The sequence below is a fragment of the Haliotis rubra genome, unplaced genomic scaffold (assembly GCF_003918875.1).
Source record: "Haliotis rubra isolate DU_JTF1 unplaced genomic scaffold, ASM391887v1 Scf68, whole genome shotgun sequence".
In the NCBI taxonomy this organism is placed as follows: Eukaryota; Metazoa; Mollusca; class Gastropoda; order Lepetellida; family Haliotidae; genus Haliotis; species Haliotis rubra.
Genome location: NW_025767390.1, coordinates 2,649,071 through 2,664,764, shown reverse-complemented (window position 1 = coordinate 2,664,764; position 15,694 = coordinate 2,649,071). Strand labels below are relative to the sequence as shown.

Sequence of the window (15,694 nt, the reverse complement as noted above, 5' to 3'; positions counted from 1 at the left end):
AGCAGAAAGAATCAGCTCCTAACCTTGAAAGAACTTGAACAAGCACTCATTGACCAGTGAGTATTCCGTCATGTCCTCTTGTGATGGACGAGGCGGTACGTTGCCGTCAACGGACGCCCTTTGAGGTCACGCGTCTTATGTTTTATCTGTGTAAAGGTCGAAATGGGGAGTCCAGTGCTGCGAGGATGGTGACTTGTACCAAGAGAACTGATCAATATCACACGCACGCACGCACGCACGCACGAACGCACGCACGCACGCACGCACGCGTCCTGAAATCACTCCACTGGCTACCCGTAGATCACTGCATCACTTCCAAGACTCTTTCAGCAGTAAATGATGAAAACTTCCCAGCTTATATTAGGGACATGTTACATCGCTACCAACCCACTAGACTAACAACTAGTCTCTGAAATGAACATATTACTGCAAAAAAGTTCATAGTCAAAAAAAAAAAATATAATGAAAAGGAGCCCTGAGACTTTCTTCATTTTCAGACTTGCCACATTTTCTAGACTTGCGTGGGCTTTCTTGGATATTTAGACTACATATGGATATGGAGACTACAACCACGTGAGCTTTTAGATCAGCCGTCACACATGATAACAGTAGTATCACACGGTAAACATAAAACCATACAATGCAAATCTAAGATAGTGTTGTACACAAGGAAGTATTTCATGTTGAGTCGTCTGACTCGTAGCCCAGAACATGTAATGCTTCAATAACAGTCAGTGTGCACTTAATACTGACAGAGACGAGATACAGAATGACTGACGACTATATTCTGGTGAGTAAACTTTCGCTTGATACTTATTTCACGTGTTGAATAGCAATACAGATTATAACTATTCCATTCAACAAATGCAAAATTAATATAATTTTAAGTAATATAAGTTTCCGTGTCTGACTGACTGAGTTTGGTTTTACGCCGCTTTTAGCAATATTCCAGCAACATCACGGCGGGGGACACCAGAAATGGGCTTGACACATTGTGCCCATGTGGGGATTCGAACCCGGGTCTTCGGCTTCTGTGTCTGATCCGACACGTATGCATATTGTTTGTGATGAACTTTTTGTCGGTGAGAAATATTTTGTCATTCTGTGAAAAAAAAATCACGTTCGAAAATAATGGTTTTCGATAATTTCTTCCTCGTTATGATTTACATACAGAGAAGAAATGGCCCAAACCCTGTCCTGGATAAATCTAGCACGAGGGCCGGCAAGTCCTCTCACAAGATATCCACTTAACAGTTTCCTCTCGCCTTATAATTGTTATATAGATGGGTACATAATGCATGGTTTTATAGTTTTATCAAAGTCTTTTTAATCTTTAATGTATCGGATTTAAGGATATTACAGATACGAGTGAGACATTTAATGAAAATATACGGGACTGAATACAGGTGTATAAACAATAACCAAGCAAAGAACGGAGATGAGTCATATCCTGTTTAGTATTAAATACCAGGCTGCGCTAAGCGCACACGTGCAACAGTTTTGAATACACAATATCAGAAGGGTACACCAAGTACGTGACCTAGACAGTTTGAGAGAAGTATGTTACTCTTATCATGGTCTGGTTGTAATAGGAATTACACACTTCTCACCCCCTCTCCCAGAAGTGAGTCTTTGCATTGGATGTGATACCCTAGTTAAAATATTCCAGTGGACATTTTTCTGCTAGAAGATGTTTTCCAAAGGTTTGTTTGTGGAAAATTTTCTTATAGCAATATTTTCAGGCTGTCTTACTCGGTGCTATGCTCTGTCCACAGGTGTTCGTACTGCTCATACCCTATACAGCATGCATAAGCGGTGAGTAGTCATCATCATCATCATCGTCGTCGTCGTCGTCGTCATCATTATTATCAGCAGCAGCCTGATCTTCATGATCATCTATCGCCGTCGTCGTTATCACCATCCATTACCGTCATCCTCCTCATCATCATCATTCATCACCGTCATCATCATTATCATCACCATCATCATGATACATCACCTACCTCTCTGTGTATATTCTACCCGTGAAGGTCCGGGTTAGAATGAGCCTTCATTAACCCATGCTTGTCGTAAGAGGCAACAAACGGGATCGGGTGGTCAGGCTCGCTGACTTGGTTGACACATGTCATCGGTTCTCACTTGCGCAGATCGATGCTCATGCTGTTGATCACTAGATTGTCTGGTCCAGACTCCATTATTTACAGACCGCCGCAATATAGCTGGAAAATTGCTGATTGCGGCGTATTCTAAACTCACTCACTCTCGGTGTATATTCCAGGTAAAGGACAAGGGGAGGAGTGTCGACAGACGTCCGAGTGTGTCAGCAATGCTGAGTGTTGGGTCAACGTCTGTCAATGCAACATCGAGCACTACCCCTTGAAAGGACAGTGTGAACAACGTTAGTATTTCCCTTGTTGCATACACTCCTGTCAGTACATGGAGACGTATCCCGTTCTCCGAACCATGTAGTAAGTCTGTGTTAAAGTAGGAGAATGTATGAAACTGGCTACACACTGTTGTCAGGTATATTGTCGTGGTGTGAAACCGGACTAGGATCTTCTGCGTGACGAGCGAGCGATTTATCAGGCCCCCTGCTGGCGCAGTGTTTACGACAGGTCGCAATGTTCGTTGTGCAACTTTCTGCCGTACTTACGTTATTAACACTTCATGTAATGTTGGGGGCGGTGGGGTAGCCTAGTGCTTAAAGTATCGCTCGTCACGCAGAAGACCCGGGTTCGATTCCCCACGCGGGTACAATGTGTGAAGCCCATTTCTGGTGTCCCCCGCCGTGATACTGCTGGAACATTGCTCAAAGCGGAGTAAGACTAAACTAAACTAAACTAAACTCAACTCAACTCAACTCAACTCATGTTAGCGTACCGATCGCGTTGACGCCGCTGACCGAGGATGGCTAATAGTCTTACTCAAGCGCCATGACAGCTCTGACGCTTGAATATTTACAGAATGATGTCAGTTTCAGTTTCGATGTCCACGATGAGTTTTCGAGTGAAAAGAAAGTGATTTTTGTTGCATTTTTAAGTTTCTTGGTTTACAATTTCACAAGGTTAACAGAATGTCAGGAGTCTGTTTGAAACACATAACCTACATCGTCATTAAACCGAGACGTGACGACATTGCTCTAAACAAACACTGTCCTAACATAATCTCCTCTTTTCTGTATACATACACTTAAATCACATGGGCGGTGGGGTAGCCTAGAGGTTTAAGCGTTCGTTCGCCATGCCGAAGGCCCGGTTTCGATTTCCCACATGGTAACAATGTGTGAAGCCCACTTCTGGTGTCCACCGCCGTGATATTGATGGAATATTGCTAAAACTAACCTCACTCACTCTTAAATCACATTGATTTCTGGGGCCAATATGTCTATCTTTTAAGTTGGTTATTATGGAGTGTTTCTCATATACCGCCGATTCTAAATCAGAGTTATGCTCACAAACTAAAAGAAACATTGCATTTACCATGACATTCACATTGACGCTATATATAATTTTGTTTAAAAGAATTATGTTTCCGAGTGTAATTTAGAGATTTTTCAGGTCTTCTCCCGAACATGCCGTGTTCTGGCGATATGGAGTGCGTGGACGGCGCCAGCTGCCGTGCCAACTACTGCCAGTGCGACGACACACACTACCACGCTAATACCTTTGACAAGCGGTGTGTGGCATGTGAGTATGCCGATACATAGACAAAGGAGAAGAAGAAACTATACAAATCTTTGATTTTAATTTGAAAATATCTAAGTTAGTGTCATTATATCCACAAAAATTAGATTTTTTTCGTAAGATCGCAGCTGCAAGAATACCCACGCATGGTTTTAAAGGTATTAATAATCATTCTTAAACATTTGAAAACAAATGCTGATGGGTATTTTACATGTTGCATTGTTGAAGATAGATACATTTGCCTTCTCCGACACGCATTTACAGCATTTAGAACATGGTAGGGGTGATGTAATTACAAAATCATTTCTTGCCCTAGTCTTCAATGAACCGGTCAGTATTACCAAACCACGGTTGACATTTTACAAACTCTCACAGGAATGAGTGATGATTAATTAGAAATATACAAATTTAACAACAGTTCTTTAATTTTTCAGTTACATAAGACTTAAAATCGATATGTATTTTCTTTGTTTCGGATTATTGGTCACATCGGGATCAGTCAGTACTCGCAGTGAACACCAATGGAAATAATACTTTTAAAGCTATTCTTTCTTAAGGAATTGAAAAAATCGAACGAATGATTAAAATAAAATCAAATAGTCGACATCCATACCACTTTTGATCATTGTAATTTTTATAGAGAGAACCACAGTAATATATAAATACTGTTTTCCTGATAAACTCGTTTTCAGAACATGCGCAAAATTAGATTGAATGCCTTCTAAAAAACATCACATGCAATCTGTTGAAAACCCAACGAAACATAGTCCGACACTAGATTGTTAGGTCCGTGGCGTTAGACAACAAACAAAACTCGCTCCCACTGCCCGTCAAAACACCCATGAATGAATGGATATCGTAAGCTACACATGACATAAACATTATAAGTTATTCACTGGTCACGAGGGGTATATAGGACCCGAAGGACCAGTGAACAACGTATTTATCTTACCGAACACCTCAATGTTAATTTTGAACTGTTTGAAGCGCGGGTATCTGATCATAATAAGGAGTACCAGAGTTAGGCAATTAGGCAATACCGACAACGACAGACAAGAAAGTTATCTAGTTATGTCCCTTACATCGATTTGCATTCGCCACAAATCGGTAATTTCCGTGCATCGGACGCGATTTAAGTATTCGAGATACAGAATTACTATGACGAAGTACCAAATGAATTCCCATAGTTCGGCATTCCCAGCGGGTAACATAGAAAATCGTTACATTAAAAATAATAGAAGAGCGCCCAGCCAATCAGAAAAAGACATTTGTGTATGAGGTATGATAAGAGTTTAGGTGACTTCGCTTCAAATTCCTGGACGAAGCTTGGGCATAGGTTAGGGTATTTGTCGTTATTTGTTGGAGGCATATTACATTCGAGGCTATTCCTTACAGTGAGTGAGCTGTTCATCCGAAACATACGGTCGGTGACAACTACGTCGACAACAGCTGCGGTTACATGGGCCACGCCTGAACTACCGCCTGTGGCATCCACTTTCAAGTATCATGTCTTGTGTAACGGCAATAGAAGGACATTCATCAAACCGTTCGAAATCCTCGACTTAACTGATCTGACGCCTGGAACGGCTTTCAACGTCACCGTCAGTGTCGCCGTAGATGAGAACAGCAAGATTAAGATAGCACCACCAAGAACAGCCACCATGCGAACTCGTAAGAACTACATTTCATTCATTTGTTTTATTTAAACGGGCAATTGTAATAGTATTGTTTTACATCGTTTTAGCAACATTTTAGCAACATTCCAGCAATATCACGGCGGGAACACCAGATTAGGTTCCACACATTGTGCCCTTCGGCGTGACGAGAGAATGTTTCAACCATAAGTCAGTTTAGTCATGCCGAAGATTCAGGTTCGATTCCCCACATGGGTACAATGTGTGAAGCCCATTTCTGGTGTCCCCCGCCATGATATTGTTGGAATATTGCTAAAAGCGGCGTAAAACCATACTCACTCATTCATACTCACTTTTAGCGCCTGCAGTGCCATCCGACTTACGACATGACTATGACACAGCATTCCTGTTCGTCTACTGGTCAGTCCAGGGTCACGCCGACTCCTTCAATGGGTCACTGTGGTCCAGTTCCTCCACACAGAGATTCACCACCCCATATACAAGCTACATGTTCCCACGACCAAACACGACCTCAGTCCAGATTCTCTGTGTGTCGGCCCGGAGCGGAGACCTTTACAGCCAGATGGCCTGCTATACATTTCATATGGACACAACTGACGGTGAGTTTTGTAGTGGAGCCTAGCATACCAAATGTGAGGCAGTTTTCATATTCTTTCCTTTGTGTTTCAATGTTGTATTCAATAGTAGTTTGTGAAAATATTGTTCTGTCACTACTTAAAAACTTAAAACCCATGCTTGTGGTAAGAGGCAAATAGCGGGATCGGGTGGGCAGGCTCGCTGACGTGATTCACACATGTCATCATATCCCAGTTGCGTAGATCGATGCTCATGATGTTGATCACTGTATTGTCTGGTCCAGACTCGATCATTTACCGGCCGTCGCCGTATGGCTGGAATATTGATGAGTGCGGCGTAAAACAACAAACAAACAAATGAAACCATCAGCATGTTTTTCATTCTCTAACGTGGCATTGAGCCAGTCTAGTGAACATGTTTGTTGTTATTTGAAGCTAAACAGAAAATGTAAAACATAATAATGAAACAATTTTCCGAAAATTCAATGGTCGGTGGCGGATATGTATTATAATGCATGTGTGTATATACAGATATTGCGATGACCACGTGGCAATCGTCAGTGCCAACATGGTCGTTGATCCTGGCGATGTTGATGGCCTGCACCATTAGTACCACTGCTCTTCTGATTGGCTTTCGGTAAGTATCATAGATTAATGTATACAGTGACGTCATTACTCCGGACGTAAAGACCAGTATTAATTCGTACGAGTGAGTGAGTGAGTTTAGTTTTACGCTGCTTTTATCAATATTCCAGCAACACCACAAGAAATGGGCTTCACACATTGTACCCATGTGGGGAATCGAACCCGGGCCTTCGGCGTGACGAGCGAACGCTTTAACCACTAGGCTACCCCACCGCCCCTTAATTCTTACGAGAGTTCAGCTGTTGTGAGCGAGCGTTGACTACTAACGCCATATAAAAATAATATGATGTTGTTGATACGTTTGAACGGAAACGTTTTGTGGAATAACCTTTATACGAGTTTGTGAAACAATCTTTGCCTGTTTTGACACATTCTATGTATGATAACGACCATGCTATTCGTTCATATTACTTCAGCTAATCTTTCATGGCGAAAGAATTATATGGTCCCGAACTTCCAGGATGTGTACTACATATACATGCAGGTGTCGTTATAAGTTTCTTTTCCGGTTTTAAGAAGTTCTAACTTACAACCAAATTCTCAAGCATCTTAAAAGACTATGCAATAAACGATCATATTTCTGTTTTCAACATGATGTCATCATATCCCAATTGCGTAGATTGATGCTCATGCTGTTGATCACTGGATCATTATTGGACCGCCGCCATATAGCTGGAATATTGCTGAGTGCGGCGTAAAACAGAAACCAAACCAAACCACCAAACCGTTTACAATATGTTTGTATCCTACAGATTCCGTCAAAAATGGTGTTCCTGTGTCAGTGTGAAGGGAGGTAACTTTTACGACGTGATCCAGTTCCGGAGATCCAGGGTGACACTGGACTCCAGCTATGACAGAGAATACGAAGGCTCGACGTATGTAAACCAACCTGTCTCGGCTGGTGTGACAAGGACAGAGAGGGTTGTGTTTGAGAACGACACAGAGAGTGACGATGTCGTGGAGTGTGTGTATGATCAACCTCGAACTGTCAACATGAGGGGCGGTGGGGTAGCCTAGTGGTTAAAGCGTTCGCTCGTCACGCCAAAGACCCGGGTCGATTCCCCACATGGGTACAATGTGTGAAGCCCATTTCTGGTGTCACCAGCCGTGATGTTACTGGAATTGCTAAAAGGGTCGTAAAACTGAACTCATTGGCAACACGAAGATCTGAATAGTGACTGATATAGTGACTGATGGACGAAATAGAAATTCATTATTGGACCAATCAAAGCAGACAATCGATTTTTCAGAAACTAGAAACTAGACACATACACCGCCTAAGTCCCGTCTACAGTTCGAACTGCATACATTTGCCATTTGTGTTTGTGGTGGTTTGGGGAGAGCTATCTCTACCTCTTCCCAAAGTTACGAATGACTGAAGTGGTTTTAATGTAAAATAAATAATAGTTCATAGATTAATGTATACAGGGACGTCATTACTCCGGACGTAAAGACCAGTATTAATTCGTATGAGTGAGAGAGTGAGTTTAGTTTTACGCTGCTTTTATCAAGGCTATCTCTACCTCTTCCCAAAGTTACGAATGACTGAAGTGGTTTTAATGTAAAATAAATAATAGTTTATATATCGTGATTATGTATCTTTTGCTACACCCCTCCCAAAATTACGAGTGACCCATGTGTTTTAAAGGAAAATTGATAATGATCAACACAACGTTTGTGATGTTTTTGGTAGGCCTTTATGAGGGCTTTCGCTACCCTACCAGAGTTACAAATGACCCAAGAGGTGTGAAAGTCAAAATATAATTATTTACATTACTTGTGATTCATTTTCTGAAGATTTTTGGGAGTCTACCCTCCTACTGAAGTTACGCATGGTCCAAGTAGACACCCTTCTCACACCACTCACCACCCCCCACCCCTACCCCCTCCAAAGTACTGAATCTGACCCCGGACTCTCTCTGGTAGACGTTGTATTCTACTTTCATGCTCTGTTGCAGATGTATAACTTACAGCGCATAGCGGCAGCTATTAGCATGGATTAATCAATAGTGGGAGTGCCGTACCGGTCTCTGGGATTATGTAAGGATACGATTAATGTGTGGGGTGTACTGACTGAACTCAAATCGTGGCACACAGTGTACGGGTTGTATCCCATAACCCCTACATGCCACTACCCCTACAGCCCAGTACGTGGCTCTAGAAATGTCCAGCAGTGACACTAGGAATGAGGTTTACAGAAAATCCCAACCCAAACCATGATTTTATATCGCAGGCACTATTTTGCTTTTAAATCCCATTTTACAATTTTTGAATCACTTAATATCAAAATCATTATACACTCATTTATTTTCTCACATTGAAAGTAGAACGCTCAATATAAACGTTGAAATATTATGCGTTATGCGGACTGTATTTTCAAAGCTGAAGAGGCCAGAGTTATCGCCCTTTGATGGCGATTTGTGCCAATTGATTCAGGGTGTTCTCCTGTCAAGTATCAAAGCAAAAGATAATTAGTCGCGTGAAAAAGTGTGTTAATTTGGACAGACACAGCTATAATCTATTTGGCAAATAGGGTGGTACACTGAAATCCAACCACGAACCACATTTACAAAGATACTTTGCAAAGTACACAAACACTAACAATATATTATTTTAAGAAGGAACTTCTTATAAAGAGATTATTTCCCTCGTGTGTTTCCATATGGGTAGTGTCATATCTTAGGCTACGTCGGCTGATAATTTCTATATGTTTTCAAGCAGAAACTGAAATCGATTCCCTGATAGCATGTTTTGACATTCCTGTCTCCCAGTCAATCTGTACAACCAGCTTTTCAGCAGATATTGATGGTACATTAAACATTTATTGAAATGAGTCTTGGAGGTTAAGGACTCTTGAATATGAAAAGGAGACTTTCTCGTCACAGTTGCAGATCATTAATATATGCACGCGTGGGATGGTTTTACGCCGCTTTTAGCAATATTGCAGCAATATCACAGCGGAGGACACCAGAAATTGGCTTCACACACTGTACCCATGTGGGGAATCGAACCTGGGTCTTCGACGTGACGGGTTAATGTATTAATCACTAGGCTACCTCATTATAGTACTGTCGGAAATAGAAAAAAAACTGTTTTGGGGCTGTTACTCTGTATCCCTAAAATTTACACAATTGCAAATAGCATATGTCGAAATAACCCACTTCGGCCTAACTGGGCGTTCAGTGGGATGCGTAATACGATATCCAGAAAAGCATGTTTACTCGTAAAATCGGGCACAACTTAGAAAAAATACGAATAGCTGCTGAAACAACAGATCAGACTATAGATGGCAATTAGGTCGCTCAGCCAGGTATGACGACGGACCGTCGACTCACCTGGCATGAAATGCACGTGCTGCCTACAGGCACAAGGGGTCATCTCAAAGATATTTTGTACTTTTTCATGTGTGTTGACTAGGTCTCATCTAGTAATTAACATGCATCTTACGTGTTTTTCTTTCATAAAGTTTATGTTGAGATATGTAAAAGAGTATGATACACGAAAACCATAGAAACGCATCGTAGTATATAGGTGGCATGACCACCCGAAGATTGACAGGACTGGATATTATTTGTAAATTGTTATGACGTGCCGTGTACCTCCTCAGTATAATTGCCCTAAAGGATTATCTTATCTGATAGTCCGTTTGGCTCAAAAGCGGACCGATGAATTGCAATCTAACTCGAAAACTAATAAACATATAATACTCAATGAAACGCTGATCATAATCAAAACATCAGACCAACTCTGTGATTTGTTTGCAGAATTTATGTCCTAAAATTTTAAAAGTTGTTTAACAAACTATCATTAAAATGTTGACACAGTTCACTATTTGTTAAGAGGGAGGAGTGCAGGGAAAGGGACAGCCAGGTGTTAGAGAAGCACGTGCACAAGTGCCGACAAAGTTATTGATTCATTAACCTGTGCTGTGCCGTCTCCATCCTTTCTCGCACACCTGGCGGTCCCTTTCTCTGCACTCCTCCCTCGTAACAAATGGTGAACTGTGTCAATATTTTAATGATAGTTTGTTAAACAACTTTTTATTTTTAGGACATAAATTCTCACAAGCAAGGTCTGACGTTTTCATTATGAGTAGGTCTGACGTTTTGCCATTATGATCAGTTTCCCTCAGTTGAGTCCTTTTTCTCCGTTTTATTCTCTACCAGCTGTATTAGGCCGAACAGTTTCTGCACTAATTTCCCCTCAGTAAATGAGTCCTTTTTCTCCGTACTTTAAACGAGGGCTCATCTAGTTCCTACCACGTGAAGATCCGGGTTAGTCGATAACTAGGGCCGAACTTAGTTTAACAGATACATTTACGCTGATACCTTTTTGACATATTCAACTACATAAATTGTAGAGATAAATGCAACTAAAATACATAGTTTTTTCTATTTTTGCCGACATTAACGATTATATAGGGTGTTAAACGAAGGCTGCATCTAGTTCAATTATGTCATATACCCGTGAAAAGCAATCCGGGTTAGAATTGATCGTTCGATAACTAGGGCTGCGCTCGCGGTTCAGACGTATCCAAAAAACGATGATCATATCTGGTGCCTATGACGCTGATCGAAAACCGGTACGTTTTGACATAGTTGTAAACTCGGTGGGTCTTTTCTTAAATTTTAGAGTAAGTCAGTATGGTTTAAAGTTGCCTTGGGGGTCATTATACGAGAGGACACCTATGAGCATAATGGTGACTTTACAAACAATCAGGGTAATTCTGGGATTCGAACCCACAATAATAGGACACCACTCTAATCAATGATTTATATCAAGATAATAGGACATCACTCTAATCAATGATTTATATCAAGAGGGTGTCAACTTTGACTTTATTCAAACAGGGTAGCTGACAGATTGACATGCATACTAACGTTTCAGCAGAGAAAGCTAGTGGCATTTCATTGAATAAAACTTATTATCATTATTTGTGCTTATCTGTCTACCACAGCATTTTTCACTTTAACATATTTCACAATAATAGAACATACCCAACTCAAACACATCTTGTGGGTACAATGTGTGAAGCCCATTGCTGCTGTCCCACGCCGTGATATTGCTGGAATATTGCTAAAAGCGGCGTAAAACCCAACTCACTCACTCACCCCCAAACACATTTTGCCTTCATCAACGGTAGGTCGTCCCACTAATTGGTACATGTTCCCTAACGACTCTGTATGTATCACGCATGGCTTTCTACACAACGAAATCCGCGCACATTTCCTGTGTTCCTTTGTTCGTGGTTTCATACTCTCGGACAACAAGCAGTAAATGCTTCCTCAAACGAGGACCCTGGCCTTTATCCTGATCTAATGTATTCGCATGGTAGGTAAAGAAAACTTCATATTTGTTGAATTCGGACTCCAAAACACGTTGAACCATCGAGCCACGTGTTCTCATTCACACTGACTATTCATAGTTTTCTTTTCAGTATATTTTATTTTACTATTTTAGTGGTAATCTACTACGTACCGGATAGTTTACCGTTGTTTATTCGTTTTGTACGGGCAACAAGCAACTGAATTCCTTCTTGTGATTAGTTTGCGCTAGTAAGGGCAGTATTTTTATTTTTTGTGTTTCTTATAGCCCGACCGACCCTTCTAATTTTATTGCCGATCCCCCCAAAAAACTTTTTTCATTCCAACACCGCCGACTCGAACCTAAACGTACCGCCTCGTCATATAAAATGTTTATCTTTCAATCAGTCGCTGCCACAAGTCCAAAGAACGCGAGAAATTGTAATAAGAATTACAATAAATGAGAATCAAGAACATTAGTCAGATAAATTTGTCTTTATTAAGTTTTTTTCCCCCGACCGACCGACCCATGTTCAGAATTTGGTGGCTACGTGAAACACATACACAAAAAATGATGCCCAAACAGTTGCGCAACATGCATGAAACTCTGCAGTATCCACGATGCACATGCGCATGTTTCAGTGGGGGAGATCAGGGCAAAGTGCACCTTCTAACATATTCGTGTCATTTATGGGCATCTAAACATAGACAGAATATAACTCACAGCATATTTCTAATACTTGTCCGACTGTCTGTCAAATGGCACATTCATTTTAAACACTCCATTAACTGGATTAGGAGGCATCGAACCTCTTTGCCTGGATTTAGTAAAACTATATATACCGTGTAAACAAGAATGATACATAATCGTACAGAGCGTGCGATACTAAAATCGATATTCTGTCAAAGTTGTCTAAAAGGTAACAGAAATATACTCACAGCCATATGCAGTTCATAAAGTCGCGGGGCGGTGGGGTAGCCTAAGGGTTAAAGCGTTGGCTCGTCACGCCGAAGACCTGGGTTCGAATCCCCACATGGGCACAATGTGTGAAGCCCATTTCTGGTGTCCCCCGCCGTGATGTTGCTGGAATATTGCTAAAAGCGGCGTAAAACCAAACTCAGTCAGTCAGTCATAAAGTCGCTCTTGTCGTCTGCTGCAGCCAGGGGAGGCAACTCTCGGCTGCTAACCACATTATACGCGTCGCCCTAAAACTATAAAACCAACCAACCACATTATGAAACCGTAACGTCAGTCTACACCATTAGCTGCTGGCAACTTATGTTCCGTCAAATCAATTGTCATATTATATTCTGTGGCAATGCAGCATTTTCGTAAAGCCTTGGAGTCTCTGTTTTGTTGTTATTTTTGTATAGTGTAAGTATAATTGCTTCTTATTTAGGAACCCTTGAAGATCCGGGTTAGAATTGGTCTCCAACAACCCATGCTTGTCGTAAGAGGCGACTAACGGGATCGGGTGGTCAGGATCGCTGACTTGGTAGACAAATGTCACCGTATCCCAATTTCGAAGATCGATGCTCATGATGTTGATCGCTTGATTTTCTGATCCACAATCGATTGTTTACAGACCATTATTTCTGAGTAGGCCTACGGCGTTTAACAATAAACAAACAAATCGTATTTGGGTACAACCTTTATCACGTCACTGTTCTCGTCAATCTGCACACGATAACAAATAAGGCGAATTAACAGAGACAGACTAGGGTTACGTGATGACATCTCCAGACATAATATCTCACACACAAAACGGGGATACGTGTATAGATTTGGTATAAAAGATCACCCGAACTGTATATGTTCAAATACATGTGATCATGCATATAGTTACCTCATTAAACGTACATTAGTTAGTCATCAGTATTGTTCATAACATGCTTGTTGTGATCCTACTTCTATAGAAAGATCTAATTATAAACGGCCACTTACACAGCGCTGAACTCCAAGCCGCAGGGACATACTCTAAGCGCTTGCAACATGATAGATATTAGGGTAGTGTCCCATATTTGACAGCGTCTTGGTCACTGATCCGTTAAGGTGTGAAGTTTCGCTGTCAAAGACGCTGTAGGTTATCCCTGGCTGTACCAATTAAGGGTAATTATGTGACTGCAATCAACTGAGAGAAGTACAGAAGTACAGCTCTGTTGGTTCCTATATCCATACCTGTAATATGGAAAAAAAACGGGCACGAGAAGAGCTGACAAAGATTTTCGAGGAAGAAGGGAGGAAGATTTTGGATGAGTATGAAGAAGCAACACCTCGAGAGATTGCAGCCTGACTTCAGATGTATGAGAGTATCAAAGTGATACTGTTTCAAAGAATGGCACTTTCAAGATTTGCCCCAAAATATTTTTATCAAGTATATATCATCCACTCCATGATAAGTTATATGGTACTTTGCCTGAGCTGTTCTGTCTCCTTCCTGATAAGACCAGTGCCACGTCCGGTAAGCTCACTGTCAAAGTTGGGACAACTGGCTAGATCAATTACAGAAGTGTGAAATTTTAATGTCAAAATTGGGACTGTCAAAATCGGGACTAGACCAGATAGTATTACCCCAGATAACCCAAGCTGCCTATGGCGCATGAAGGTTACCAGTCATATAACTTATCCCACCGGGTACCCACTATCTGCTCGGTGAACAGAGGCAATTTTGAGCAAACTTAATTGCCTAATGTGTGACCACATAGATGCTTCGATAATTCGTTGGGGGGCAGGACAGAAGCTCTCAGGAGCCAAGCTGCAACACACGGTCACCCATCTCAGGACTCTCCGTGACCGAAGTTGCTTAACTTCACCTGATTTGTGACCTGCGCTCTATGCACAAGACTACACACCACCTTAATCATGTCGATAGACAGTGCGCTCAAATGCCATGCTTACTCCTTTGTATTTCTAACCAGGCATGAAACCTACATTCATTTCACCAAAGAACATGTGATTGGCAGATTTCTGTTCTGAAATTATAACTTTCCTCACACAAATATACCTCTCTGACAAGTGTAAATTGTCACATTGCTGAATGGTATGACTACACGATACTAAAAACACCACTTTCAAACACCACTTGTGTATGTAACCGCCTCCGTGGTGTAGTGGTTAGAGCGTCCGCCCGGAGAGCGGAAGGTCGCGGGTTCGATCCCCAACCGCGTCATACTAAAAGTCGTTAAAATATGGTACTTGTTGGTCCCTGCCTGGCGCTCGGCATTAATGGGTACAACAAGGACTGGTCGGCTCGGAGTCAGTATAATGTGTCTGAGTGGGGAATTCATGCTTCACTGCGGCATGGTATCTCAGTGGGCTAGCACTATAAAACCAGCTTCAGCCTGGGCTAGTACAAGCAGCCGCACATACACATACACACGCATGCACGTCGTCATATGAGCGAAATATTCTCAAGTACGACGTTAAACCCAATTTCACCTCACCTCTGAGAGTAAGGGTTCGAATCCCAGATGGATCTCGACCCCACAAAGCACTTTACGAAGAAAGTGTAGTCCCAAATCCAACACGTTGTTTGATTCAAGTTTCATAAGTATGCTAAACCTCTCGTCAACGCTGTGATATTTGTAAATGGCAAAATAAATTAACACTTAAATTCCAACCCTTTTAGCCTTGAGTTCAAACTATCATGTTGATATATTTCTCATCACAAGACACGAGAGTGAGATTACTTTCATCATCCAAACCCATTCTTTCAACTTTCAGTTTGTAAGAATAGAATCTCCGCTGAATAAACGTGAATTTATATGTTTATCACTAAAATCGCCCTATTGTATGAATTTTCTAAATTTCAAAAACGTTTTTGGGGGGCATC

General features: G+C 41.4%; 1 protein-coding gene across 2 annotated transcripts; it reads left to right on the top strand.

Moving 5' to 3' along the window:
* The first annotated feature begins 644 nt into the window (after positions 1-644).
* Positions 645-7,971, top strand: LOC124257983. Of its 2 annotated transcripts, XR_006893475.1 has the most exons (9): positions 645-790; positions 1,776-1,815; positions 2,279-2,398; positions 3,558-3,686; positions 5,079-5,354; positions 5,677-5,937; positions 6,445-6,550; positions 6,975-7,042; positions 7,311-7,424. XR_006893475.1 is itself a non-coding variant. In XM_046692060.1 (8 exons), exons 1-8 carry the CDS (start codon positions 770-772, stop codon positions 7,573-7,575), a joined length of 1,218 nt encoding a protein of 405 aa, XP_046548016.1. In that variant the 5' UTR covers positions 646-769; the 3' UTR covers positions 7,576-7,971. The 2 variants fall into 2 exon arrangements, 1 of the variants encoding a protein (XP_046548016.1); XM_046692060.1 differs by lacking the exon at positions 6,975-7,042 and having other exon boundaries at positions 646-790; positions 7,311-7,971.
* Positions 7,972-15,694: the final 7,723 nt, after the last annotated feature.

What these genes read in the sequence shown, in the direction of transcription:
- LOC124257983 (XM_046692060.1), top strand. Translation starts at nt 770, where the DNA reads ATGACTGACGACTATATTCTG. An exon ending in GAAAGGACAGTGTGAACAAC is followed by an intron (nt 2,399 to 3,557) that starts GTTAGTATTTCC and finishes GAGATTTTTCAG; the next exon opens with GTCTTCTCCCGAACATGCCG. An exon ending in AACAGCCACCATGCGAACTC is followed by an intron (nt 5,355 to 5,676) that starts GTAAGAACTACA and finishes ACTCACTTTTAG; the next exon opens with CGCCTGCAGTGCCATCCGAC.